The sequence below is a fragment of the Pseudopodoces humilis genome, chromosome 6, assembly GCF_049639895.1.
Source record: "Pseudopodoces humilis isolate 2021_Gansu_Grassland_sample_001 chromosome 6, ASM4963989v1, whole genome shotgun sequence".
Taxonomy (NCBI): domain Eukaryota; kingdom Metazoa; phylum Chordata; class Aves; order Passeriformes; family Paridae; genus Pseudopodoces; species Pseudopodoces humilis.
The window spans coordinates 35422374-35449877 of record NC_142205.1 but is presented as its reverse complement, the minus strand read 5'-3'; the positions used below and the strand labels follow the sequence as shown (position 1 = coordinate 35449877).

At 36.2% G+C, this 27504-nt stretch overlaps 1 protein-coding gene across 3 annotated transcripts in view; it reads right to left on the bottom strand.

Moving 5' to 3' along the window:
• GLRA3 (glycine receptor alpha 3) overlaps positions 1-27504 on the bottom strand; it is an 85886-nt gene that overhangs the window by 31436 nt on the left and 26946 nt on the right. For all 3 annotated transcript variants that reach the window (XM_088056919.1, XM_088056920.1, XM_088056921.1), the window contains exons 4-5: positions 9845-10068; positions 6907-6989 (exon numbers count right to left, since the gene is read on the bottom strand). In XM_088056919.1, coding sequence (XP_087913045.1) covers positions 6907-6989; positions 9845-10068 — 307 coding nt within the window. The remainder of the gene's footprint in view (positions 1-6906; positions 6990-9844; positions 10069-27504) is intronic.

The window sequence follows — 27504 nt, the reverse complement described above, 5'->3', positions numbered from 1 at the left end:
CCAGGCCAACCTAAACAAAATGAAGTGGGTTAGTAAAGACCTCTGTCACTGAAATGCAGTGTTAGGGTTTGGGTTTTCAAGGCACGAATGAATGAAGGCTGGGAAAGGAAGTACAGTTGTTAAGCTGTCTTTTATGGGACAAACACCGGCTTCTGTGGCTGAAGGAGAGAGCAGCTGGCAATGTATTTCTTTTTGTCTGGGTACTATGCAGCACTTGGTCTTACTTAATTCTATAAAGATATTACTAATTATATAAAATCTAGGTGGTATCATGGAACCATAAAGAAAGGATAGAAGAAACAACCTTATTATGTTTGAACAGTGGTGCTCAGGAGTTACAGGGCTGGTTAGGTTACAGTAATACTCTCTCTATTAACCCAAAGTCTGAGGTCTTGCACATCTAAAATGCAAAAGCAGGCAGTAAATTGTTGGTAATTATATGACAAAGACATCATCCCAGGAGGAGAATGTTTCCAGGCGGAGTATTTCTCAGGAAAACTGAAGAAGTGTGTGAATGCCTGGCATTGTAGTCTCTGTACAAACTGTTCTCTTAAAGAGACAAGTAATTTTCAGGAGCCTGAAGTCATTCCAGGTAATTAGTTAATGAAGCATATACTGGCAGAGTGAAAGCTCTGCCCGAGATTAATATGACAAACTAGGGAACTAAGTAGAATTTACTAGAAGGGAAGAGGGCCTGAAACAATTGGGAAACTTGGATTTGGTAGGCAGAAATGTTATTTTAGAAAACAATGTGCAACAGAGAGTGATAAGTGTGACAAAATTAAAGTAAAATTCCATCACACTAACACAGGGAGAAGGTGGAAGAGATAAGACATTGATGAAAAGTAGTTCTCAGGAGCTGTGCCTGGAATAGTTGATGGAGGGTTTTTAATGACTGGACATCAAATAAAATTAAATTGTAGTGGTATTTTATTTAGTTCATGTAATTGATACAAAACTCTGGCAGATGGTGGACAAGACAGACACAGTAACTGTAGTCTTTAGACAGCATTGAAAATTGTTTAGCTAGACTAAAAATTTTCAGTATTTTCAGTTACAGGTTCCAGAAAAAAATTCAGGAAAAAAAGAATGTGATCCTGCTGAAATATTTCTAAGTATCAAGGACATTAAAGTGTCTTCAAAGAAAAACCAAACTTTTCCCTTAGTCTGACTCATCTTTCCCAGAAATACTTATCTTTTCAAAAATGGTGAAATCAACACTCATATGAGGTTCTTGAAAGAAAGAATTAGACTGTATCTTTGTCTTTTGTTTTGTTTTTGTTTTACACTGCCATTAATAATAAATATCAACTTTCCATTCATCCAATTTTGAACATATAGGACTAAAGCCTGCCTTAAATTAACAGAGCCCCATTCAACTCACATCAGTCCACATTACTCTATAGAACTCTTTGGAACCAAGATATTTCTATCAGTTGCATGCAAAGAGTAGGAAGATTTTATTTTAGCTAATTCAGTATCAGTGGTAGGCATGAAAAGGCCATGATCTCATAGACAAGACAGTGAAGATCCAACGAGTGTTTCTTGAAGAACTGTTGAAGTGTCTAACATCTCTTCTCTTGCTTCTCCAAGGACTACACTGTCACATATGTTTATATGTTATTCAAGGCAAGCACCTCCCCTGTACCTTTAGAGGCTCTACACCTTTGAACCCTCATTGTCTTGGCAATTACAACATAATTCCTTTATCACATTTGCTGACACTATTTTAATTGCTTTGTCTGTCCACCTTTAGCATATCTTTCCAAATCATGGGCAAACTTGTGGTCCAGCTGAATATCAATATATCCTGTAAATTTTCTACTCATTCTGTTTAATTACAGGACAGCTGTGCTTCCCTTGTGTCATTTAAAAATACCTACAAGTGTATTAAAACCCAACTCTTTTCCTCACATTCACATGTCTAAAACAGCATAAAACAACTGAGTGTATCTGGCTTTTTTGTAAAAGAGTTTAGTTCAACTACAAAATTTATTTTTTATTTTTTAATCCAAATGATTTATCTAAATTCCATTCTCATTTCTTTAATTTTTAGTAAGGTACAGGTCCAAAAGTAACATTGGATTTAGTCAGTAAACCCATCACTTCAGGTCTCCAGTTGAAGCAAGAACTACAGTCATGTTGACTAGGGTTATTCCACTGCTCTTCTGTTAGGCATCCCAGCAGTTTGCCTCTGGGACAAGCTGCCTGCACATTACTGTTCCTAAGAGCATGACAGACACTTCAGTTGTGCCCTGAATTCCCAGCAACATAGCAGGGGGAAGATATGCCAGAGCTAACGAGTCTGGTTTTGGCTTGAGGTTAGAACAAATTCTTCTACATTACACACTAAATATATTAGCTTCAGAAATGAGCTGTGATTCATTTCAAGGCTAGATTTGTGCTGGAGCTCCAAGAAGGCAGGATTTTATTCAATGTACTTCTGAGCAGCTCTACAAGGTGTCTGCCCCTTGCACTGCCCTTTAAGTCGTCTGAAGGAATCTCTCCCTGGGGAGTTATAGGTTTATTCGTCTTAGCCTGAATTTTGGAAAAGAATAACATTTCAGCTCAGCACTCTAGCACATCTCTCAAACCTACTATCCCTTGCTGAAACCTATAGGTGTTCAGCTATCACATTTATTCTAGTTTCTGAATGTCAGCAGCAGTTATACAGTTACTACTGCCCCTTCATCCTGCATTGGTCAGGAGCTGAAGACTACAAGTATCCTGATGTTTGTAGCTGTGTGTCATGTGTCGCTTCAGATAGACACAATAGTTTGAGTCACACATCTGAACAATAAAAGCCACAGCCTGAGCAGTTGATAGTTTTTGTGCTACTGAAATGGAGAGAAGCAGTATGGTTTCTATACCTTCGGGCACAGACAGGCATTGGCCCAGTGTGCCCATAATTTCTGTCATTCATGTAGAGACCTGAGGATTCCCTGGCAGATGAGAAATACACTCCAGTTATTTTATCTTTCTTACATTGCCTTTGTGCAGTTGTGGGAAAGGAAAAACGTGCACATACTTTTCTATAATGCATTGCCTTGTACTTCTGCAGCCTGCATACCCATCTTTCCCCTTGTACAAGCTCAAAATTAGAGACAGGGGGGAAAGAAATTGCTCAAATAAGAATCATGTGGTATAGAGGGAATTTTCTTTAACAATCCAGAAGACAAGAGCATGATTGCTTAGAAAAACTAAAAAGCCTCCATAAATAAAAAAGGGGAAAAAAGGGCCACTTAAATTTAAAAATAAATATAAAATTAAAATTAGGGGGTAAGAAAATGTTTTATACTTTACCTATGTTGCTTTTCATAGTATATTTTTTCTTTTGTAACTTAGTCTTTTCAATATTCTTTGAAAATTCAGGAATATTAAATGTCACATAAAGTTATAATTGCAATTTATGAATAAAAGAACGCTCTAAGGTAAAAGCAAAACTTGAAAAAGGAAGACAAGCTCTAGCATATGAAAGAAAACTATTTCTTTCCTGGGAGACAGGCCACAGAAATAAATATGTATCTAGATGACATTTCTTTGTATCTTATTCAAGCAGAATAAAACTAAAATTATCCTACATGCCTATAGGCTGCCCTGGTGAAAGGCACAGAACTGTAGAAGGGATTATTTCATATGTGCATTTTCATTTGTTCCCTTTCTAAGATAAAAAAGCAGTTCATTCTAGCTGCTGAGAAATCATTTGGTAAAATAAATCCTTTAAAAATAGGAGACATTTCCACTTAAATATTTTTCAGACACTTCATGATCTAAAGAAGTACTTTTGCCAGGGGCAAATCCAGCTGCTTAGACCGACCTTGGAGAAAACATTACATGAGCCAGCTAAAAATAAAGATCTCATTTGGGAAAAAAGGCTATACTTGATTTTTTCTTTTAGACTTTTCCATGATGGGACAACAGTATCAATACTGAAGGAAAGTATCTAGTACTAGAAGAAATCACTACTTTAAATGAGAGACAAAACTCATGATCTGTCTCTTGTCAGCCTTTGCAACACAGTGGTAAAATGAGCAAAAATAAAAGATGAGCAATTTATACTAATTTGCTTAGTGACACATGCAGGAACAAGGCTTGCAAGATCAGACACAGTTTACAGAAACCATGAGACAAATGTGCCTTGTAAATTCATAATGTACAATGTCCTACACAGCTTGGCACTCTGTGGAAAAACCAGCAATGATCACCACTTCAAAAAGAAACATCTGGAAGCATGGCTACTCCTGTTTTGCTCCTGCAAACACTTTGGTTTTTATAACATAGCCTGGTGGTCAGATCATTCACCCAGGACATGAGAGGGCTGTGTTCTCTGTTTTGAACACAAATGTCTTCTACTTCCCCAGACAAGGCATTAACCACTAGGGTTAGTGCTTTGATCGCTCTGTTTACATTGCCTCAATGTGCACCAAAAAATGCAAGGCAGACAGCCAGAGCAGAGTATGACACTGTGGCCTAGAAATTAGAGATGCTTGGATGGATTTGGGCTCTCAGGGTTATGTCAGTTCTTACCTCAGGAAATTTGATGTGAAGCCTGGGAAAATGCCAAATCACCCATCCTCCTTTTTTCTTCTATAATTTTACATAGAACTGGATGCCTTTTCTTAGCCAGAGAGCCTGGAATTTGAATGTTTCTGCTCATCCTCTCCTAAGTTTTGGAAATTGTTCAGAGTTCACTCTCATATAAACTAGTTGGGTTTTTTTTTGTTTGTTTGTTTGGTTTTTTTATTTTGTAAAACTTCCAAGTAGTTTATTTCCTTTCCTGTCCTTCCTGTACAGAGAAACTGGCTACAGACAGGTGAATTCCTGCTCTCAAAAATCTAGGATCTTGGAACTTAGGTCACATATCTGCTTTGGATCTGTCCCAAAATAATCTCAGGGAACTGCTGCCTTGTTCTTGAAAACATAACTGGTTATTCTGCTATCAGACATGTAAGCACATCCAGAGCTCCCACACGCTGCAAAATTTTCTGCCTCAGGCCATCATCTTTTCCCACAGTCTGTTTTTGATGTCTGAAGTTACAGGTAAAATAGAATTAGACAAGGCAATATGGAAAAAGCTTTATTACTTGTAACTTCCTTATGAAATCAAATTTGATCTTTGTGAATAAAGAATTTGAAACTGTATTTTCTTCAGCTCTTCTTTTGTGAGAACTGCCTCTCTTTACCATGTGAATGTGCAGCTGGGAATTTACTCCCACTGAACTCAATGATTAAAAACAAGACTTCAGTGAAAAATGTTCTGCTGGAAAATACAGTAGAACATCTACAGTGCTATTCAACTAATAAATGTTGGTTCCCTGTGGTGCAGTTTGTGGGAACTGTGGGCTCCTGCAAGGTTTCTCTAAAGCAAACCAGATGCCTGTTTGTTCCAGAAAACTTAGTTTTTGTCTGACCTGTCCTCACAGCAGCTGAAAGAAAGGAAAAAAGCAGCTGAGTTTTATGAAGCTGTTAAAGCAAAAATTTCATAATTTACATAATATATTTTTTTTTAATGATACATTTTGCTTGTTCAGTCAAACACAATAATTCTTCCTCTTTGAAGCATAATTGTATTTAGTGAGAATACTTGCCATCTGCATGTACTCTGATGCAACTGCCTCCTGTTAACCTTTTCTTTAGTCACATTAATTATACAGGTGACAGAGGTTATGGATAGGATCATCTGCTCAGGTGGACTGTGGAGTTTTGCTCAAATCCTGGATATATAATACTGCCCTAAATTCCTTAACATTTGTGTCATATAATGATGATTTTAGTAGAAAATTTCTGCTGTCAGATTCAGGTGTTGTCCTCATATTGAAAGGCTGCTTCATAATGTTACCATCTGTCCATTGTAATAATAAATCTGGCTTTTATACTCACCCTGCAATATTCTATAAAAGCATACCATACAACAAACAGCTGTGATATACTGACTGATAGATGATTACCTCCTCTTCCCTTAGGTGCTGCTTTGTCCCAGTAAAAGAAGAAAAAAACCTCCAAAAATATCTTAATAAAATTATGTGTGTCATATTTCTAATCTATGATGCTTCAAATAGTCCAGTATGTTCATTCTATATGAAAAATTATTTTATTTTGAAATATTTTACTTATCATCCCTAAAACTGTAAAACTAGATCTTTAAATGAATACTTCTTAATCTGTCTTGCTCCTGTCATTAATCTGCACAAATTTAGGATTGCTGGAAGCTTTCAAAAAATGCTTTACTTTATTTTATTTTTGTTCTTTGCATCATTATAAAGATTTTTCTGCTGCAACTCTCATTCAAAGTCCTCTCATTTTAAGGTAAACAGCAATTCCAAAATACTTCATATCACAAGGAAGATGAGAATATAATGCATCAGATAGAATGGTTGATTTCTCCTTTTGGGTTTGTGCCTTGAAATGGCATAGCTGCTTTACACTTTCCATCCTCTTTTAAGTAATAAAATAAAGAGGTAGATAAGTAAAATATATATCTTAGAATATAATAGTTTTATTTCACATAAAATCCCATAAATCAAAATCCCAACAATCCCCTTAAATTCTTTAAGTTATTCTTATGTTTCCTTTATGCGCTCCCATATTATTCACCTTCTGTATGTGTGAACACACAAAGACTTATGGTGAAACCCTATAAGCAGAAATTTTGTATAAACTGTCACTGGGTACTTAAGTTTAATGATAACTTCAGATATATAAAAAACTCTTGATTTTCAGTTCAAATAGATATGAAAGAACCTCTTCCTCTTAAAATCATGCATATTTCACAGATTCTACTGATAAAATAGAAAATTAATTTTGAAAATTTGTTCTTGTACCACTACAAGGGATTTTCCTACTTCCTGTATAGCTGTTACAAGCCCTGCAAAAGTATGTATAGGATAATACATTACGCAAACTTACAGCTTTCCAGCTGCATTATACATGTTTGCACGTCCATTGGAAAATTTTTGAGATCCATCGGACAGGAAAGTATTAAAGTCAATCTGAAAGAACACAAAAAACCCATTAAAAATACACCCCCAAAAAAGCCATAGAACTGTGCAGGAAGAATGCATGAATACAATGGAAGCAACTAGAAATAGAATACATGTTTCAGTAGAAAGCTCTCAAAAAAGATCTCTATTAGCTGAACCCATCTAACTCAGCCTAGTATGACAACATGGAAAAAAAATATACAGACTTTCAAAAAAATAAATTTTTCAGTAGGGTTGACTAACTTAATGACAAATCTAAAGGAATGCAGCAACAGTGTGCCCTTTTGTGCTACAACAGATTTGTTGACTGTTTCAAATCTTTGGCATAAAACTTACCCAAATTTGCAAGAATTTCCCAACATATGCCAGCTGAAAATTGTGGAGGAAAAGTAGTTTTATGTGTTACTCTCCTAAAATAAGGTGTTTAAAATGTCAACACAAAAGTTTAAATGTTTTATGATTTTGATGGTAGACCTAAATATGCCTGCAATTTTGAACTGTAGCTGTGCATCGGTGTTAGTCCTAATACTTCCTGTGAATTCTTTGCAAATTATAGGCAAAGTGGTATTTTTAAATTTTAGATAAATACAATAATTTACCTTTCAAGTAAAACTTCTCCAAGGAATCAGAAAGAAGAATTTATATAAGAAAAAGGCACATGTTTTCCCTCCCTGGCCATTCCTAGGTACCCATTCATTATTCAGGGCCATGACTCTACCTTCATTAATCAGTTCAGTTGATAGAATGTCCAACAAAAACCTGAGGAGCTTCAGTTCAGCTGCTTACACATAAGGCTCTTCTAGCATGGAAATGCTCTAATCCCCCCTCCCTTGAATACACTCCTCTGCTTTTGGCACTGGGGCTAAAGGGAAGTGGGCAATAGCTGGCAAGTATGGCTGTATATTTCTTTTACTTTTTTTATTTTTCTGACCAAACCTCCTTGATTCATTGTTGTTATAATTTCTGTTTAGCCAAACAGTGACAGGTTTGCATTAGAGAGTCTGAGGAGAGAAGTCAGACCCATCCCCTATTCCCATGCTGTTAAAAATAGTTCCAAAGACAAATTTTAGCTAGTAGGCTGGTAACAAAGGAAGTCATTTTAGAGGTACCTGGACTTTGTGCTTCAGTAAATATTTTAGTATTTTATATTAAGTATTCATTGAGCTGGGAATGCTACCTTCCATTATTTTCTTGCCTTAATTGTTCCAGCGCAATTAGGGATGAGGAGAAATTTAGAAAGAAGGAAATTTCGAAAGAAGGAAATTTAGAAACTTCTGTTTTTAATGTCAGCACACTAACAATTAACAAATCTCCCCTTATCAGAAGGTTAACTTACTCAAATGCACATAACTAAACTAGATGCCAATTATATGATTTTAAATCTGTTTTAGAAACGATAGTAGTTTAATTAAATCAAGGCAACATAAAATTTCTGGCTTCATAAGAAACTTCATAAGCTTCTGGCTTCATAGGAAACAGGAGCTATCTGGTATTTTCTGTCAGCATAGTTGATGTTTGCCTTTATAAGTTAATGTGATATTTCTCACATTTGGGGTTTTTCACTCCATTTTATGTGGCCATGGACTTGGTCTGAATTGTACTGAAGGTGCAATCTAAACTTGTTTCTGCTGAGTGGTGGGGTCTATACTGTGTGCTGTATGTGTTTGGAAGAAGTAGGGAGTTATTTGATTAGAGTGGAACAGCAGCCAGTGCCTCTTGGGATGACTCAGACAGTCTGCAGATAATTGATTTAAATCTACTTTCTACTTGAATCCAGAGAAGGAATCCTTTTGACCTGCTTTGAATCTGTTTCTACTGCCAGAATACATGTTGTGACGCTGAAGATTGACAATGCTCCCAGAGTGGCAGACTAACCTCCTTTTGGATATGAAATCCTCATAAGAATGTTAACCCAACCCTTTCTCTTTGTGTAAGCTTGAAAAAGTGCTGCCTAATTGCACTGGAAGGAGGGAAGGAGGAGGGAGATTCTCTTGCCACTGACACATCCATGCAAGTCATAAAGTTCTCTGTTTCTCCAGTACCCAAACTGTTCACAGATTCCTGATATTTCTTCAAAGAGTCTAATTATGCATTAATTCAGTGTCGTAAAGGCATGCAAAGCAAAGCACTGAGTGGACAATAGTATATTAATTTTGGAAAGACTAACATTTTGCACAAGTGAGTCACTGCTTCAATACCAAATCTATACTGTCTAGTGGGGCATTAGCATACTTATATCCAATGTGTTTCTCAATAGGTTGGGTGTTTGAAGTCAGTGGTAAAATGCCTGCTGATGTCTGTATTAAAAGGAAAGTGGAGGGAAGAGAAGTGGGATAATTAGATTTTGTCAGTACTTATGATTGCTGCTTTCAGCTTCTTAAAACCTTTTCAAAAATTTACTTTCCAGTTTTCTCTCCATCTCCAGCAGTAAATGACTAATCTTTAAATGTTATTCTTCCTCAAACAGGCCATGTTTTCATGTTGAAGTGCAACTGCAATAAGGGAGAAAGGAAGTAACATTGCATTGTCATGACATTGGAGGCTACAGACTGTGAAACTCATACATAGGCCAACTCAGACTATAATAGTACAGGACTGTTTGTTCTGTGCAGTGTCCCAGCTCCTCTAGGCTCAGTACCTGTACTTTATAATGCAAAAGATACTTTTCTTATTACTTTTACTATGTGCATGCCTAATGAGCAATCATTTTCTATTTTAATATTAACAATGAATGTTGACAAAATTCTGCATTCAAAACTCACACATAATAGTTCTGTGTGACTAGAAACTGAATATATTTTTTAGCAATTCCTAATTATGCTTTTGAGCTGCTACATGAAAAGATCATTAGATTCAAAACTCACCTGATGGAATAAAGTACATTTCCATTTTTGAAAATCCGCAACAACTTATTATCTGTTGTAACTTCATGAAAGTTGGCACCTTTTTCATTAGCAAAGAACAAATCAGGTTTCCAAATTGAATCCAGCATGGATGGATCTAAATCTAAAGAGTCATCTGGATATTCACTGTATGCGAGGCGTGGATCATTCCAGTTCTGACGGAGAAAGATGTTCACTCGGTAATCCTGAATAAAAGAGAAAACAAGCAAAGCTTTATCAAGCATAGGGATTTAGCTTTTATTTCATTTCTTAGCCATGTAATCCCCTGTCCATCTGTGGATGACAAAAGAATTACTTAGCTGAATGCCAGAATGATACCTATTTATATTAGTGGGGCCACAATGGATAAGAATAAAGATGCATTTCAGGGCAATTGAAAAAAATCCTAAGATAAGGAAATCCAACCTCCATGTGCAGTTCATATAATTCCATATAACTCAACCCCTATCACAAATTTATCTTGAATTTGAAATGAGAAGCATAAAAAGAGTTTTATGATGTTACCTTTTTTTGCTCAAACCTGGGGTATTCCCACCTCCTTCTCCCTGTCAGTGAGAACCTGTCTCAGGTTAAGGGAAGTTAAATTAATTTTTTTTCTCTCTCTCTAATCTTTACTTGTTTTAGACCCACCACATAGGCTTTCTTTGCCTCAGTTCCCCATTGAATATTGTGTGGCAGTAAGTTGTCGTGCAGCAGTCTGAGGAGGACACATGTTCCTTCTTCCTCTCTTCAAACAGGGTAGAAACAATATAAGTCTTTACCATAAATTAGGTTAGCTACAAGTGAAGTCACCTTAATTTCTGCAGAAAGTCCTGTCTTAATCAAGAGTTCTTTTATAGAAAAAATGAGTGAGTGCTTCAAACTTCTGGAAGTCGTTTAGGAGCTGCACATACATTCTGTCAGAAATGTATTTATGGCTCCACACTTTCTTAAAACCTTACCACTCTGAAAACACTTGGTTTTGAATAAAGGTGAATAACAGCTTCTCGTTACATTGCATTTAGAACTGAGACTGAACATAAAAGCATAGGAACTATACTATTATTGGTCATAATAAGATTTTCCTCATTATTTGAACTGCATTAATGGGAAAGGTAAAAATAAAGTAGAGAAAGATATAGGTTACCTGCAGGGGGAAAGTGGCAATTGGTTGTCAGACCTTACATGACATTTCTAAGTATAACAAAAGTAAAAAATATCACTTGTTTATGGTTAAAAAAGATGATGGAAATTTATTTTAACAAGAAAACTTTTTGGGTCAGAATGGGAAATGAAGTGTACAGGGCTGAGAAATACAATTTAGCCAAAAACTATGGATACTGGTTATTATAGGTTAGACTATATAACTCTTTAAAACCTCATTGGTGCAGAAATTGTTGGTTAAAAATCCAGCATTTTATTGATATTGCTCTTAGGAAACTTGGAGCATGCAGCCATGTAGTGGGCAGAATTGTGCCAATGGACCTAATAAAGGCGACAGAAACCTCAATATGCAACATTTACTCATGAGAAACAGTTTTTCGTATCTTCAGCATCCTGCTGTTTTTGGTCAATTTAATTACTCAGTTTGTCTAAGGGTAGCCAAATACACTAAAAATATGCTTACCAAGTCTTGCCAATTTAGAATATTGTAAATTGTACAGAGAAAGTCCTGATAAAGAATTTTATCTTCACATAACCTTTAAAATTTACAGGACAAAGAAAGTAAGTAGAAAACTACACTTGAAGAATGAAATTAATTCAAATTACTGTTTCCAGCAGAGAGGAAAAAAGCTCTCTGACCAAGTGGAAGCATGTAACATTAAATGCATAGGAATAGTTAACTGCTATATTTAAAGAAATAAATTGTTGATTAATTTGTTAAACACACACACATAAACAGACCAGAATCCCTTTCAGGAAAGGACTGAAAGACATTTTCTTTTTCATCATGGGTAGTGACAGCCTCAAAAGCCATAAAAAGTTCTTATGAGAACCTGTTGGTATTTTTTATAATTAGTACCACGAAGTTATACAACCAGAGCCAGGTTTATAGATGCAGAAACAAGCCTGTATTTTCTGTATGTTTCTAAAGTAAGACAAAATTCTTAGATGAGCTTGTACCTCAGTGCTCAAAAACTGTATTTTTGGTGTCCTCTAGTAAGAGGGAATAATAACCCCTGATATAGCCTTATTTCTTTGCATGACATCCCAAATACCATGAAGCACCAGTTACCATTCCAGATTGCCGTGTAAAATCAAAAGGACAAGAAGAAGGAGGATGATGGCTCCGCTGCCTTTCCCAGCATGGGCAATCCTTGAGCTGAAGGAAGCATTAGCTCTAAACCTGGGGCACTGGTGTGGAGGACTGCAGCTCTCAGGACTTTGCACTTCAGCCCAAGCTTTATATTTTAAATTATATAACCTGAGGTATGTCTATTTACTTTACTTTTCTCAGTAGAACATGAAAAATTTATGGACAGGATTAGTTGCAGAGTAAAGGTCTTCTCACATGTGTGAGACAGAAAAGGTGAAAAATGCATAGCAGGAAGGCCAAATGTAAAAGGAAAATGGAGAATGACAAATGATGGAATCCTTTCAAGATTATAATAAGTTATGCTGTATGTCAGTGTGAGTAAAGTTTATTAGTTTAAATTGTTTCCAGCTTTTAAGATAAAAAAAAAGTCCTGGTTAAACTTTTCACTGAAGCAACCTGAGTTATTTTTCATTGTTCTCTCTGTCTCTCCCCTGAAAACTGACTTAAATTGGCAATCATTGTTCACAAAAAAGAAAAAAAATCCTAATCTATCAAAAGGAAAGAGATATATTTGACTGCTATTTTATGAAGGAAAAGTATTCATCATATCAATTTATAATTACACATTATGAGCACAAGGCCTAAGTGCTTTAAACAAGTAGGGTTTTTTGATGCAAATACAGACACCTGAATCAAACTGCCTGAATTGATTTGTTATCCTACAAGAGGCTCCGTATTGTCATATGCTGTTTGCCTGAAAGAATGGCTCCTAATTCAAATAACTGTGACAGAAAGGTCCCTTGGGGGGGGGAACAATCATCATTGCAGTTGTGGTGACTTCCAGAGCCTCATCTGTAACATCAAGGCTGCCATTGTCTGAGCAGCTGCTGCACCCTGGTTCTCCAGACCGAGAGAGACATGGGGCTGCACTTGCTTCACCACACTTCAAAACCTTAGCCACAAGGTGAACCTTCTTAGAGGGTCAGGATACTGTTCATCTGCTTCATAAGGCTCAATAAAATAAAAACTAGAGATCAAATAATTGCTCTTTTCTGTCCATGCCAAGGCTCAGGCCACCATGGACCTCAGTACTAACATTTTGATTAGCAATTTCCAGCACACAGTAAAATCTGAACCACTTACAGAGTGTTTTGATTTCTACTTCATTATACTTGTACAGATAGAGCTATATTACCATAACATACAGAATGTAGCTTTATGGAGATTTTTGCACAAATCTCACAGTACTAATTTCCCAGTTCTCACTATTTCTTTAATGCATTTTTCATATGTACTGCATGTGGAATCCTTCCAGATCTGAGAGATCCCAAAATATGCCCCTCATTTGAACATTGAATATCACCTGCTCTCATAATTTTTTATGCTGTTATTTGAACCAAGTCTCCAGAATTTCATGCATAAATTACAGAACTCCCTCTGTTGCCATTCCAAATATTATGATAATTTTGCCTAATATATACTTCTAAGCGAAATCTAGTCTTGTCTTTTGTATAATGTAGTCAAATTATTCTTCCTTCACTTGTTTTAACTCACTGTAAAATTTTAACGTGGAAATCTTACAGACTTTGAAAGAAGACTGCTAAGAATGAACATAAGACACTATAATAAATATTGTTCTTGTGGAAATTTTTTTCTTTATGTGTTAACTCTTACACTCCTATTGAAAGCTCATTTTTACTGCCGTATAAGAAAAGCTTATATGCTACAGAACACACTGATAGTTTTAATTTATAATGCTGAGATTTTCAAAAGTTACTGTCTTGGTGTCTGAAAAACATGCAACTTGACATGCTTTTTATTGCTGCCTTGACTGGTATAATTAGACAGGATGGCCTGTGGCATAATAGTACTTTTAGTAATAACATCTTTCCATTTTAAATTTATATACAGTTCTATAGCACTGTGGCTGCACTTTAGGTAATTACTTTGTCCAAATTGATGGAATTTTCTAGTTTTCCTTTCTATAGCTGAAAATTTCAGACTGGACCAAAAGTTTGTCAGATAAAAATTTCAATATGCCTTTGACAAAACTTTTCTAGTTTTGAAACTAGAAACAGAAATTGAAACTCAAATATTTAAATTGAAGTTAGCCACTCAAATTGTCAAGTCATTTTCCATGCAGGGTACCAATGCCATTGCCATATCAAAGTAGGAGAAGAACGTTGAAATTCACACTCACGTTTGAGAAATGCAAATATAATTTTTGTATTCTGAAGGATTGCCTTGTATTTCCTCATGCTTAATAGATGGAATTCCATCATTACTGAGATTCCTTATGGTGCAGGCTTAATTGTTCAAAAGAATATGTAAAAGAAAGTGCAGGGGAGGATGATACAGGACTGGACAGGGTGGTCAGTTCTGTGAGTATAGACATGAAAAGTTTCATGTATTTGTTTAAATTGATAATGCAAAGGACTTGTGTTATGACTTAATTTATTTCTTGATTGCTTTCTGTAAGTATATCAAAGGGGAGGAAGAAAACATTTTAAATCTAAAGACAAGAATATCCTTCCTTAACTTTCAATACATTTAGACTGAACTGAAATGGTTCATCTCTTTTCTCATGCTAAAAAACACTGGTGATATTTTCATTGGTCTTACTTATTATAGCAAATAAGGGGATTATTTATTTTTTATTACATCTTTGCATTATTACTGGAGTACTGTTTAAAGTTCCTGTGTTGCCAGCATAAGAAGCGAACTATTTGAGCAAGTCCAGAGGAGAGCCAGAAAGTCGATAAGAGGACAGGAAAACATTCTGCTATAAAGGCAGGGTGAGAAAGTTGGGACCATTCAGCCTGGAGGAGTTTGAGTGAACAAATTTTTTAGAGTGAGAGTGATGAGGCACTGGAACAAGGAGGTTCTGGGTGCTGCAACCCTGGCAGCATTCAAAGGGCAGGTTGGATAAGGTCTTGAACAACCTGGTCTAGTGGGAGGTGTCCTGCCCATGGCAGGGGAGTTGGGACTACACACTTTTTAAGGTCCATTTCAATCCCTTAACATTGATTCTGTGATTAGAGGGCTGAATTGCAGCAAGGATAGTGCATATAGCTATTCTCTTGGCATTTCAATTAATGAGTGAAAACCACTTGCAACAAGCTCCATGCTCCACCATTAAATGTAACTCATTAATCCATCAAAGATTTACCATAGCAGCTAAAGAGAAATTAACTGTGATTTAAATCAATTGCTTAGTCATTAGCTTTAATTGACACATTAAATCTGTGTCAGAGTACCAATATTTGGGTAATGCCAAACATCCCTGAGAACAAGCTTTTCTGTACTGAAGAGCTGTAGGGCATTCATTACAAGAAGCAATGCAGATACGGTGTTAATTATGATAAAGAGTTTGTCTATGGCACAGAGGGTTCTGCTGCTGGATATTTCCATAGGTGGAATGTCTCTTTCCAAAGCTGATTTTGGCAGTGGGTAAAACTAAGGATGTCCTTACTGTTCTGACTCTGGAGTTACAGAACCCATAGAGAGGCTGAGAGCGATTGCAGTACTGTACCACTCCCTTGGAATGAAGCAACTTTGTGAATTTTCTGGTCCCTCCCTCATACAGCAATGTCTTCATGGACGTGCCTTAGGAAAATGACTTCTTCTTGCAATTTTTATTTCTAATCCTCCCACTCCTATGATTCTATTGTATAAGGAAAATAATCCAGTTCCACACGCAAACATGTGGAAAACTTTCCTGTCTGGTCCTGCCTGAAGTTAGTTGGCTAAATACTTTGTCGGTGATTAGGATATCTAGATTTCAGCCCTTGAAGGCTGAGGATGAGCAATAAGGACTGCTCAGTTCCTGGATAAAAACTCTAATCCTAGTCTAAATCTAAAATTATGCGTGCTCCTGCTCCCTCCATTAAGCAGGACAGCCTAGATGGATGGGAGGTTGAGGTGAGGACTAACTTGCCTCTGATATCAGAGAGATTTAAAAATTGAGTTATTCAGAAAAGACTGTTGATGGATTTGGATGAACAGCTCCTCTGAGCAGTTGATTTTAAAGCATGTATTAATGTTTTCAATATTTCTAGGGTTTTGAGGGGTTTTATGGTAAGTTAATTTTTGGGGTTTTAGTTTGGTTTTGTTTGTTTTCGTACATTTCAGAACTAGTGGATATCCTGATGGGTGTCCTGTGAATGGTTTGGTTAAAATTTTATTTCCATTTTGCCTAATTCCTTTAAGAGTTTTACTCCAATAACTATCCATCAATACTCATATTGAAGTCAATATAACTAGAACTCATTTGGCAAAGAGCTGGCTAAAACTAGTACTTTAACATTGTTACCTGTAATGTCAGACCTCTCAGACATCCTTAAAAAATAAAAATTCAGAGTTCAGCAAATAAATTTACACACTACTTCTGCCCTTGGGTTCTCTCCCTAGGTGTGCCACCTGCTTTTGTACCCTTGGATTCCGAAGCGGTACAGCTCGTGTTAGCATTCCGGCTGGCACAGATGAGTGCTTCTTGCTTTATTTTCTCCTGGGGTGACTAACACCTCATTTGCCACCACTGCAAATGATGGAAGATGAGAACTTACTGCAACTACTACAGTTCTGTCTTTGCCTTAGAGAAAGTATTGGGTCATTTACAGCATGCTTATTAGCACAGAGCTATTGGACTTTGTCATTCAACCCCTAGCTAAAAAAATAATATAGTCAGTGGTTTCTGAGACAGCTCCTTGATTTTTGCCTTACTTACTCCCTTGTCTTTTTTACAAATCATTCAAAATCAGTTGAATTCAACAATGTGCTACAGTATCTGCTTACGTTCCATATCTTTTAGGGCTAAAACATTGCAAATGGATGGGTTCAGTTTATTTTAGCACTGAGTTTTTTTGTTGAGTTTATTATCAGAAGCAATACTGGATTTAGTTTCTGTGCTCACATATAATCATCAGAAGTCAAAGGCAGTTAATGTCCAGGATGCTTATTCCTAAAAAGATTAATTATAGTACTGTCATACTGTATAATAATGTTTGTCATAGCTCCTACTGCATGTCCTAGAATATTTATTAGTTAAAGATTGAATATACTACTCCCATATTTAATGGAAGCTGTGTGTTCCCAAGTCCTAATGCATTACACTAAAATCACATTTTGAAACTTGTTCAGTGTAATTGCTTTTTTAAGCTTTAGCTCAGGGGCTTTTAAAATGTTTGCACTTTCAAGCAGTCATATAAGGGATTAGATGAAAAAGGACATGACAATTACATGAACAAACAACTTACACTAAGCCTCTATTTTCATTTGGTCCTTGCCATGTTCTCAGTTGACAAAAGATTCTTGTTTTTTTCTGCAGGCAAATGATGTGTCCCTGAAGTTTTTGCTCTAACAGCAGAAGGTACTTCTTGCTAAGTGAAAAGTTAAGTTTTTCTGAGATTATTCATTTTCTCACATGAATTTTTGGTGCTATATATTCCATTTTGTTATTAATGAATTTTGTGTTAGCCCTTTGAGTATGACTGGTTTCAATGAGTGACTGAATGGGCTAATTTTATAAATCTTTAGTGAGAATCATTCTCTTTTTCATCTTCTCAGAGAAATATAACTGAATTAGATCAAATACAATTTTTGGAATTCAATATTAAATTTCCCTGATGCTTTCCTTGTGTTGGTAGACAAATATGACATTGTCTAGAATAAGGTAAGTAAGGTAAAATAAAAGGTAAAGCTAAACTAGGTCAAGCCAAGAAGCAAGACCTGCTAACTCTTGTAGTCTAAACACCTGCTAAAGTCAGGAAGGAGAAGAAATACATTTCTAACTTTAAACAAACTTGATCAGATATGAGTTGACCTTAATTTTATTGATATGCATGAAATACACCAAGAGGTCTATTAAGAAAATCATGTTGCTTTACAAAGATACCATGGCAACACATCATATTTTGTGTATATTTGAACTGTACCAGTATTGAGGAGAAAGAGAACAATTTGTTTGACTACCCAAAGACGTCATCTAGTGGCATTTGAAAAGCCCTAAGATATTTTGCCTTTTGTCTGCTGGTTCAAAAGGCTGAATGTCTCCTGCAATTCCGTGATATGTCTACCTTCCCAGATAACTCAGGGAGTCTTAGAGCTTATTAAAGCCACACTAAATGCACTCAGACAATGAAATAAAACTTTGACAGACACAAACTCCATTCAGTATCGATTTGCTAATCTGTTCCTTTCATGAAAAAGTTAACTTTGTGAACAAGTACATGTGGGTCTAGCCGAGTAGTAAGGGAGAAAGAAGAAATGTCAATTTTATGGGCTTCCAGTAGATCCATGATGAAAGGGGTAGAAGTAAAGGTTACTTATTAAGAAGTGAATCCTTATTTTAAAAGATCTCAAATACTATAATTTGTAATACTACAGTAGTACCAGAACATTGTCACAGGCACAAATATAAAACATTTTCCCTACATTTTGCTAAGCTGGGAAATAGTCTTTTTACCTTGTAAGGTCTAATATGCTTAAAAATTGAAGCAAAACAATCCAAAATTAATGAAATAATTAACCAGTGTAAAATATAAATATATACATTTAAAACTGTTCTTATATTTGTACATAAAATATATTTTATGTATATATATGATATACATTAACAAGAAATGGAAATTATGTATTTAATATAATCAGTTTTATGAAACTGTAGAGCAGCCACATTCACAAAAATAAGGAAAAACATATTGCAATCAAGGGACCTAATAATGGCTGACTAGAAACATCAAATTTTCAGTATTCTATCCCTTCAATCCTACCAGGAGTTAAGTAGCTAAACCTTCATTCAATTTAAATCTTTTAAAAGAAGATAAAGGAACTAAAAAGAAGATTGTGAGAGATCCCACGTATTATAGCTTACAATGTTTGTAGATGGAAAGCAGACTAGAAATCTTCTTTAACTAATCCTGTTATGCCAATAAATTAGCTTGCTTATGTTCCTATACATTTACGTTTTGAAAATCCATTAACTGAAAAAGAAACCTAGTGACTGAGATCAGGCAATGTAAAGACTGCTTATTTTTTAAAGCAAGAGAATAAATTCAGATTCTCCACCAGTTCTTTTGAAGATTATTGTTTTATCATCAAAAACAGGTAAACAAGAAACAATGAATACCTACTTTTTGTCAGTTATGTACATTCAATACATTTGTTTTTAATTCACCTTCACTATCTTCATGGTTGTAATAAAGTTTAGGTCAGTACCTATTCACACTGCCTTGTTTCCAGTGAGAAATGCCTTGGGGAGGTGGCTGCCTGGTTTTTTTTTTTTTTTTTTTTTTTTTTTTTTTTTTTTTTTTCTGGGGAAGAAAGATATGGGATTAAATTTGCTCCTAGGCAAAATTAAATTTTAAGCCTAGAGGCTTGCAAGTTGGGATCTTTCCGAACTCTGGGGAAGGCTGCAGCTTGTTTGAGCTGAGGTAAAGTTAATTTACTTCACAGTGGCTGGTACAGGGCTATGTTTTGATTTGTGCTGAACACAAGGTTGATAATATATAGGTGTTCTATGCTTTAACAGAGACAAAGTGTTTTTTGCTTTCCCAGATGCTGTGCTGGTGAAGAGCCTGGGGGTGTGGTGCATAGGAAATTGGGAAGAGACAGAGCTGGCATGGCTAACACCCACAGACCAAGGGGAAATACCATACAGCATCATGCGCAGTGTATATCGGAGGGGAGAAAGGGGTAGGGGGGCAAGAAGGAGTGGGGGCATATTTGAAGTGATGAAGTTTGTCTTCCCAAGTAACTGTAATGTGTGATGGAGCCCTGCTTTCCTGGGAATGGCTGAACACCTGCCAGTCCATGGGAAGCAATGAATTAATTCCTTGTTTTGCTTTGCTTGTGTGCTCAGCTTTTGCTTGCCCTATTAAACTCTTTATCTCAGCCCATGAGTTCTCTGGATTTTACCCTTCCAATTAATTCTCTCCCTGATCCCACTGGTGGAACAATGAGGGAGTAGCTGTGCAGTATTGGTTTGCTGGCTGGGGTTAAATCATGACAAGAGGGATTTTTGTTGGCTTTGCAGTGCTTTTGAGCCCTGGATAAAATTATTGAGAAATTCAAAGCCTCTGCAAACTGGAGCACTACAGGCAGAGGAGCAGAGAAGCGTGTGAGCTGGGATTACCTGCAATTTGGAGAGAAGGAAGGTGTCAATCTGCAGAAAGAAGGCAGTAATGACATAGGGAGTGGCATGTCAGTAAAAAATGCGTATCAGACCACACCTTGCTGTGATCAGATTGACTTTTAAAGAAAATTAAAGCCTGATTCACAAACTCATCATACTACTTGTTCTACTAGCTTTGGCCATAATTGATAGCATGATATGTATTGTCTATGGAAAAAGAAAAATACTATGCGAAAAACAGATTCTTACAAGAACTTCGGATAAATTGTATAATTATATGGTTCATTTTAAAGTATTATAATAATTATATGTATTTCAACTTTTAAAAAATATATTATTTACAATATATCTGTATGATGTATAAAAGTCAGCATACAGCTCTTTCATGCTGAGTGATTACTTTGGCTACTGTAATTAACAATTCACACCCAGCATATGCACAGCCAGAGTGCAGGAAGTACCAAGTATTCAGAATAGAATGATGACATGGTGGGAGAATGGAGTTTCTCAATGATGCTAAAATGATACTTTGAAGCTTATTCAAATCAAGAATTTCAAGGTCATGTGGAATGTTTTTACTGGGAATTTTTCTAGGGCATATTCACTAGACTCAAAAACAGAAATTAGGACAAAGGTGACAAGCCAAAAATCCTTTATTTTCTTAATTCAGGTTCATTCAACAACTACTCTAAAATCCTATTCCATAGCTTTTGTTACTGTAAACAGAGTTAGCAAATTGCAGGTTCATGCAAAACTGAGGGAGACAGGCTATAGTCTCACAGTGATAGATGGGGATTTATGGACTTAACTCCAATTAGCGTTAATGGGAGTTAAGGACAAAAGCCACATATATCATTATGAGATTAATTTCCATTGCTTAAATACATATCATGAAGCAGCTGCACTAAAGATTTTTTTAAACTATTACTTTTCACCTAGTTCTTTAGCTATTTTTTAATAATGTTTTTACACTGGTGTTATAGTTTTAGGAAACATCACGAGTGTTACATAATCATAACCCCAAGTGAGTTCATCTTTCATGATTGCAACAAAATAAGAAACTTCATAAAGAGCATACCTCATATGATGTGAACAGAGCTATGCACTGATGCCACAATCTTATTTTCACAGATAGTAAGATTGCCTACAACAGTGACTGAGTAGAACTCAGCTTTCAAATTAGATATTTTCACAGCTTTTTCTGGATAATACTGCAGATGTAGATTTTTAGGAACAGCCTACCTGATAACAGCCTTTAAACAGATTGAAAAGACTAATATAATAATGTGGAAGTAAGAAAGAAGATACAGGAAGGGATGGGAGTAATGCCACATGATTTCATAGTGCAGTGCTGTACAAGTAATGGTTTTCCCTTTAAGTGAAAATGAGCAATCAGAGGAAGAGGAATCAATGTAAACAAACAGATAAGGGGGAAATAAGAGGTGTGAACTGTTCCCCAGCTTTGCTAGAAGATTTTAGGTAAACAAAGGATATAAAAATTTAATTAAAGGCTAAGTCTCCCTTGGAATGAGAAGATAAACATTCTGGAAGAACCTTTGATAAGTCTGTAAAGAAACCATTTGGGTTTTAGAAAGCATTAGAACAGGTGAGGGGTAGTATTTAAAGCAGCATTGTATGCAGTAGCAAGGGCTTGAGCTGATGATGAAGGAGGTCACTTCAGGTCTTCTGTAGCTAATTGCAGTAAGTGCTATGGGGAAGTAGAAAGTTTTGTGTCTATAAACTGAGTTATTCAGCTTTCTGTATAATAAAGTGTTCTGCAAATTTTTAAAGAATGCTTGTTAAAATGAACCAGAAAGGACACATTGGTATGTCTGGATGACCTAATTATAACACCTACCCTGGTAAATATTTTTCTATTTCAGATAAACCAGAACAATTATAGCTTAGAGTAGCAAGGCAACTGTAGGTCTGGATTCAGCCTTTTCTTCAAATGTGGTAAAAAATATTTGAAGCTAGGTTTCCATTAATGTAAAGAAGAATTTCAAAAAATGTCACCCAGCACACAAGCAGCAAGGCTTTTTCCCTAGACCTAAGAAACAACCTCTGACTAATGGGTTAAAAAATATTTTCACAACTTGTTTATACCTGAAGTTGGCATAGACGCATACCTGATTTGACATTTCTTCAAGGACCAGGAAGTCAAAGCAGAAGATACTGTATGCATTTGATAGTAGCATAGACATATTTTTTTTTGATAAATCAGTGTATCAGTTACTTGACCCTCATGTTTCTATGCACAGCTTCAAATTGAACTCATCCTTAACCAACACCTCCGAAAACATGTCCTCAACACCTGTTAGTGATACAGGTGTTGATGTTAGTGATAGAAAACATCAGCCTTGATCCGCTGTTGCTTGGTGGGACATCTGGGACATGGCTGTGCTACCTTTGCCTTGTATTCTCTTGTCCCTCTCCATTCATTTTGTGGTTGTAAAACCAGACAGTGTTTCACCTGTATCTTCCAGGTAATTTCCAGGGAATTCCAAGATTCCCTTTTAAAAGTTATTCTAGACTAAAAGTTCTAAAGCAGAAGGGTAAAAATAAATGTTTTCCATTTCTGCTTGGAAAACCAATGGGCATAGAAATGATTTTTTAAATATGAAAAAAAAAAAAAAAGGGATGCTTTGCTAATTTGTATCTTGTATATGTAGTTGTGTTAGTTGTGTACGTGTAGTTGTGTTTTTTGAAGCATACTTTGGCTGCATCCTACAGAGTTTTCTTATAATATGGAATAGATGCTGTATCTCAGGAGGGTGATATGATATCTCTGCTTAGAATGCAGCTTCAGCAACAGGATTTTCCTGGATTAGTCCAGACATGTAACAAACTGGACAGCTGTAGACCCACTAGAATTTGTAAAATCTCTGCTCCTGATTCTGTGACCCAGGGATCAGCGTGGCCGAGGCCAGTGTATGAAAATAAAGGATGCTATATAATCTGATGTCCAAACTTGTACAAGAACAGTTTTCTGTGTCTTGATAGGAGGAAGTTGATTGTCAAACAGGGAATTATTTTTTTTTCCAGTATATTTTCAGTAAAAAAGGCATCTCTTTCCTTGTATTTGAAACAGCAGCCTAAATTATTAATTTGAGGAAAAATGTCTGGTGAAACTCTTCAGCATTGAGGTTTGTAATGTGTACAAGTGAACACTTCTTCCAAGCAATCTATTGAAAGACAACCTAGAATAGGTACAACAGAACAAAATCAGAAACTCTTACTGAAGAAAGATGAGGCTAAAGAAATTCAAGAGTTGTGGCTCATGAAAGGACAGTAATTATGGTGGCTTAAAAATGGGTTGGTCTGGTTTAAAAGCGCATTTTATTTGTAAATGCAAGATAATCCCATTAGTGGGGGGAGTACAGAAAGATTTATAACATGCTTCCTATCAACATTCAATTCTTTTCAGACTGAATCAAGAAATAACCCTGAGCAAAAACACGGTAAGGCCAAATAAGAGATATATGATTTTCAATTGTTAATTGAGATTAATTAAGAGTGTAAAATTAAAATTTAATTAATTAATTCAGTGTTAATTGTCTTCATGTTGCTATTTGCCATCACATCTCTGTGATGTCTCCTTCAATGCACTTTGAGCACATGCATTACGCTAAGCGTATTAACACACACTGAGTAAAAATTGCTGTAAATCTGCATTAAGGTCAGTGTTGTACCTGACCTTTAAAACTCAGAAAACCTTGAGCAAATTTATCAGTCACTTTATGTAGAGTAAAAGCAGACATTTTGGTATGGCCTACTACATACCAAATAGACTAATTGCTTTGTGTATTCAGTATTCTGACTGTGAACTTAATGTTGGCACTGATATTATTCTGACCCTGCGTGACTGAATAATCTGTTCTCTTTTTTTTTGGCAACTGCCAACAAAATATATGACACTTCTCTTAATGATCACAAAACCTTTTAGCCTTAGGAGATACAGTGTGAATACAAGCTAAGCATAGATTGAGCTACAAAAGCTCTCTAGAGGAACTTTTCAAGGCATTGTGATAAATGCTGAAATTTAAGTTCCACTGCACCAGTAAGAAAAGTATTTACTTTTCTGTAGTATATGGTTCCCATATTGCCAGTATACATTTAATTTATATGACCAAGCAATCCAAATGATTTGTCAGATTTTTAATGTTATGTGTGTTTAGGTACATTACTATTTATCTCAAATGTAAAACTTCACATGTTAATTTGTATTAAATATGTTATAATGAAATAGTAATTTTATTCTGGGCTTTCACAATTTTTTAATCTTTTATTCTTCCAGATTTCTAAATTCTTATGTGTAAAATCCCAGAATAACAGAAACTTGTAAAATATGAAACACTGGTTATTTATGAAACTTAGGTTTTCCTTTATATGTGTGAAGCAATGAGTTTTACTTGTTCAGAGGATGAGTGAGAAGTTCTTACTTTGTGAATATCGAGACATGCACAGATCTAGTGCTACCACTCAGCTTGATAACACAGAAAAATTGGTGAGGCTGGATCCTATGTAGTGCCAAAGATAAAAGTCTGTTTTAGGGAGCTTTCAGTTAGGTAGTTTACTTTTTTGCCTGCCTCCTCAGAACAGACATGACATAAATGAAATTGCTCATATGATCACTTAAAATCACCCAGTTTCAATTAGAACCACAGCTTCCTAGCAAGAGGGGGCATTCTTCTCCCTGCTGTAAACTATCTGATTTGTATTTTGAGAAAGAATATGAAATAACAGGAGGAAGAGAAGGGAAGGGAAGGGAAGGGAAGGGAAGGGAAGGGAAGGGAAGGGAAGGGAAGGGAAGGGAAGGGAAGGGAAGGGAAGGGAAGGGAAGGGAAGGGAAGGGAAGGGAAGGGAAGGGAAGGGAAGGGAAGGGAAGGGAAGGGAAGGGAAGGGAAGGGAAGGGAAGGGAAGGGAAGGGAAGGGAAGGGAAGGGAAGGGAAGGGAAGGGAAGGGAAGGGAAGGGAAGGGAAGGGAAGGGAAGGGAAGGGAAGGGAAGGGAAGGGAAGGGAAGGGAAGGGAAAGAATCAATTTACAGTGTTGACAAGCTGTAAGCCAAATTATGCTACTTGTTTGGTTTGTCTGCCTCTCCTGAGCTGTTGGAGCAGGTGGAGATGGTTTAAAGAGTGTGCTTTCCCGAGAGACACACACTGCCACACTCCTGGTCCTTACTGAGAGCTGTTCAGCCCAGCGATGTGAAATTGGCACCGGGCTACTGTGCAAGCGACGAGGGTTGTTTTTAACCCCTTTTTTTTCTGCCTGTTTACTCTGTTATGCACAGCCGAGGCAGCAGAGGGAGCTCAAAGATTTTGGTCATCAGCAAGAGCCCCCGGGAGGCCCGGACAGAGAGCGACACTGCCGGGGGACAACTGCAGCGACAGCCAAGGACAGGGCTCCGGGTATTCGGACCTCTTAAAACTGGTAGATTATATTCATATCCCATTAGCAGCTGCTAGTTTTAAATACAAGGTATCAGCGACCAGGTTTTATTTTGCACTTGTTGCTTACCTGTTCTGTTTACAGGTTGAAAAAAGAAGTATTTATCAAGAATTTAAAAGTCCTTTGTGAGTCTAAAAATTTGTTCTAATGAATTAAGACGTAGGTACCTGAATTTTAAGTAATACAGTAAATTCAATTGATAAAATAGCGAAAATTGAGGACATACTGAACTGCAATGAATTGATTTTTGTTAAACCATGCAGAATTTCTGTGTGTTAAATAATGCAAGATTATTTTCACTGTCATTTAAAGGTAGAAAGATTTTCATATTTTTTAGAAGTTTCACCATCCGTGTTAGGGGGAAGAAAAGCTAATAAACCACACAATTGAAAGTCCTGTCTAAACAAAAGCATTTGTTTTTCTGCAAAGAAAGATTTGAGTCTCTGGGAGATCATCAGTGGCTGACAATAAGTAGAAGTCTGTTTTGAGCTATATCAGTGAATACATTATGAACAGAACACAAGCATCATGAAGGTCAAGGTTATGCTTAAATATCCAGGTTTTGAATGCATAAAAACAAGAGAATTAAAAACCTTGTGGCTCTGACCAGGTCTGATATTTTCTGTAACATATGATATTACCTGGAACTGTTTGTTACAGACCAGGTTGTTGTCTACCTTGACTGCTTCAATCTGCTTTTGAGGTAACACTGAGCAGAATGTACTTTCATTAAAAATAGAAATATTGTACTAACTTAACTTAAGTTGCACTGAAAGGAAATATTTATAATTCTCTGGTTTTGGAGAAAAAATACACTTTAGGTGTGAATTTGGTCATCCTTTTCCCAAACTCAGGACAATTTTTGTATATTAACAACTCTGGTTTTGTATATATCCTTTAAATAGCAATCGAGTGGCTAGGTCTTTGCACTCTACTGACCTTGTGGTCTGTCACCTCTTTTGGACCAGATTCACTCATCCAGACATTAGGAAGTAGCTGTGGAACACTATTCTAATCATGTGGGCATTGGTTAATCCTCTGATTGAACCTGAATAAATCTCTCTGGATGCCCTGTCAATCTGTTTGGGATTTGCAGTCTGGAAAGGCCCCCAAATACAAATGAAAGTAATTTTCTATCTGAAGAAAAGCCATCTATCTCTCTCAATAACATCTACTACTATATTCCAAGGTAGGTAAAAGAACAGGGAGTTGTTAATACCTCTTGGAGACAGGGGGATAAATATTTGACTACATGACTTTTCTTATTGTTTTCTTGACTGCAGGTCCTTGGTTACATTAGGGGTTTTTGGTAGATTATTGTTTGTTTGGGTTGTTTTTTGTTTGTTTTTTTTACTATATCAATTCAGTTCTGTCATTCGAAGTACATTTCCAGACTCCTGAAATCGTTGGAATTTTTAAATGTCTTCAAAAAAATGTAAAACACTTGTAGAGGGATGGAATGCAAATATCTCCCCTCACTAAATTTCAGTGATTATATCTGTAGTCCAAATTACTAGCATATGTCTCACCTTTTATTGAGATTATCCTGGGGGTTTTCATCAATTCACAGTTCAATATCTATTTCTGCTACCTTTACACTCTGACTTTTTCTTATTCTGTCAAAATCTTATCATCTGGTTCTGTATCATCTCTCTTTCTTTAGCAGACAAATTTTACATGTATGTACAAAAGCATGCAATTCACTTCTTTTTATGACAAATTTTCTAGAGCAGTTCAAAGTTTTAGTCAATCTATTATTTCAGAGCAACAACTCTATTGAAGAAGGACTTTTAAAATAAAGTATAC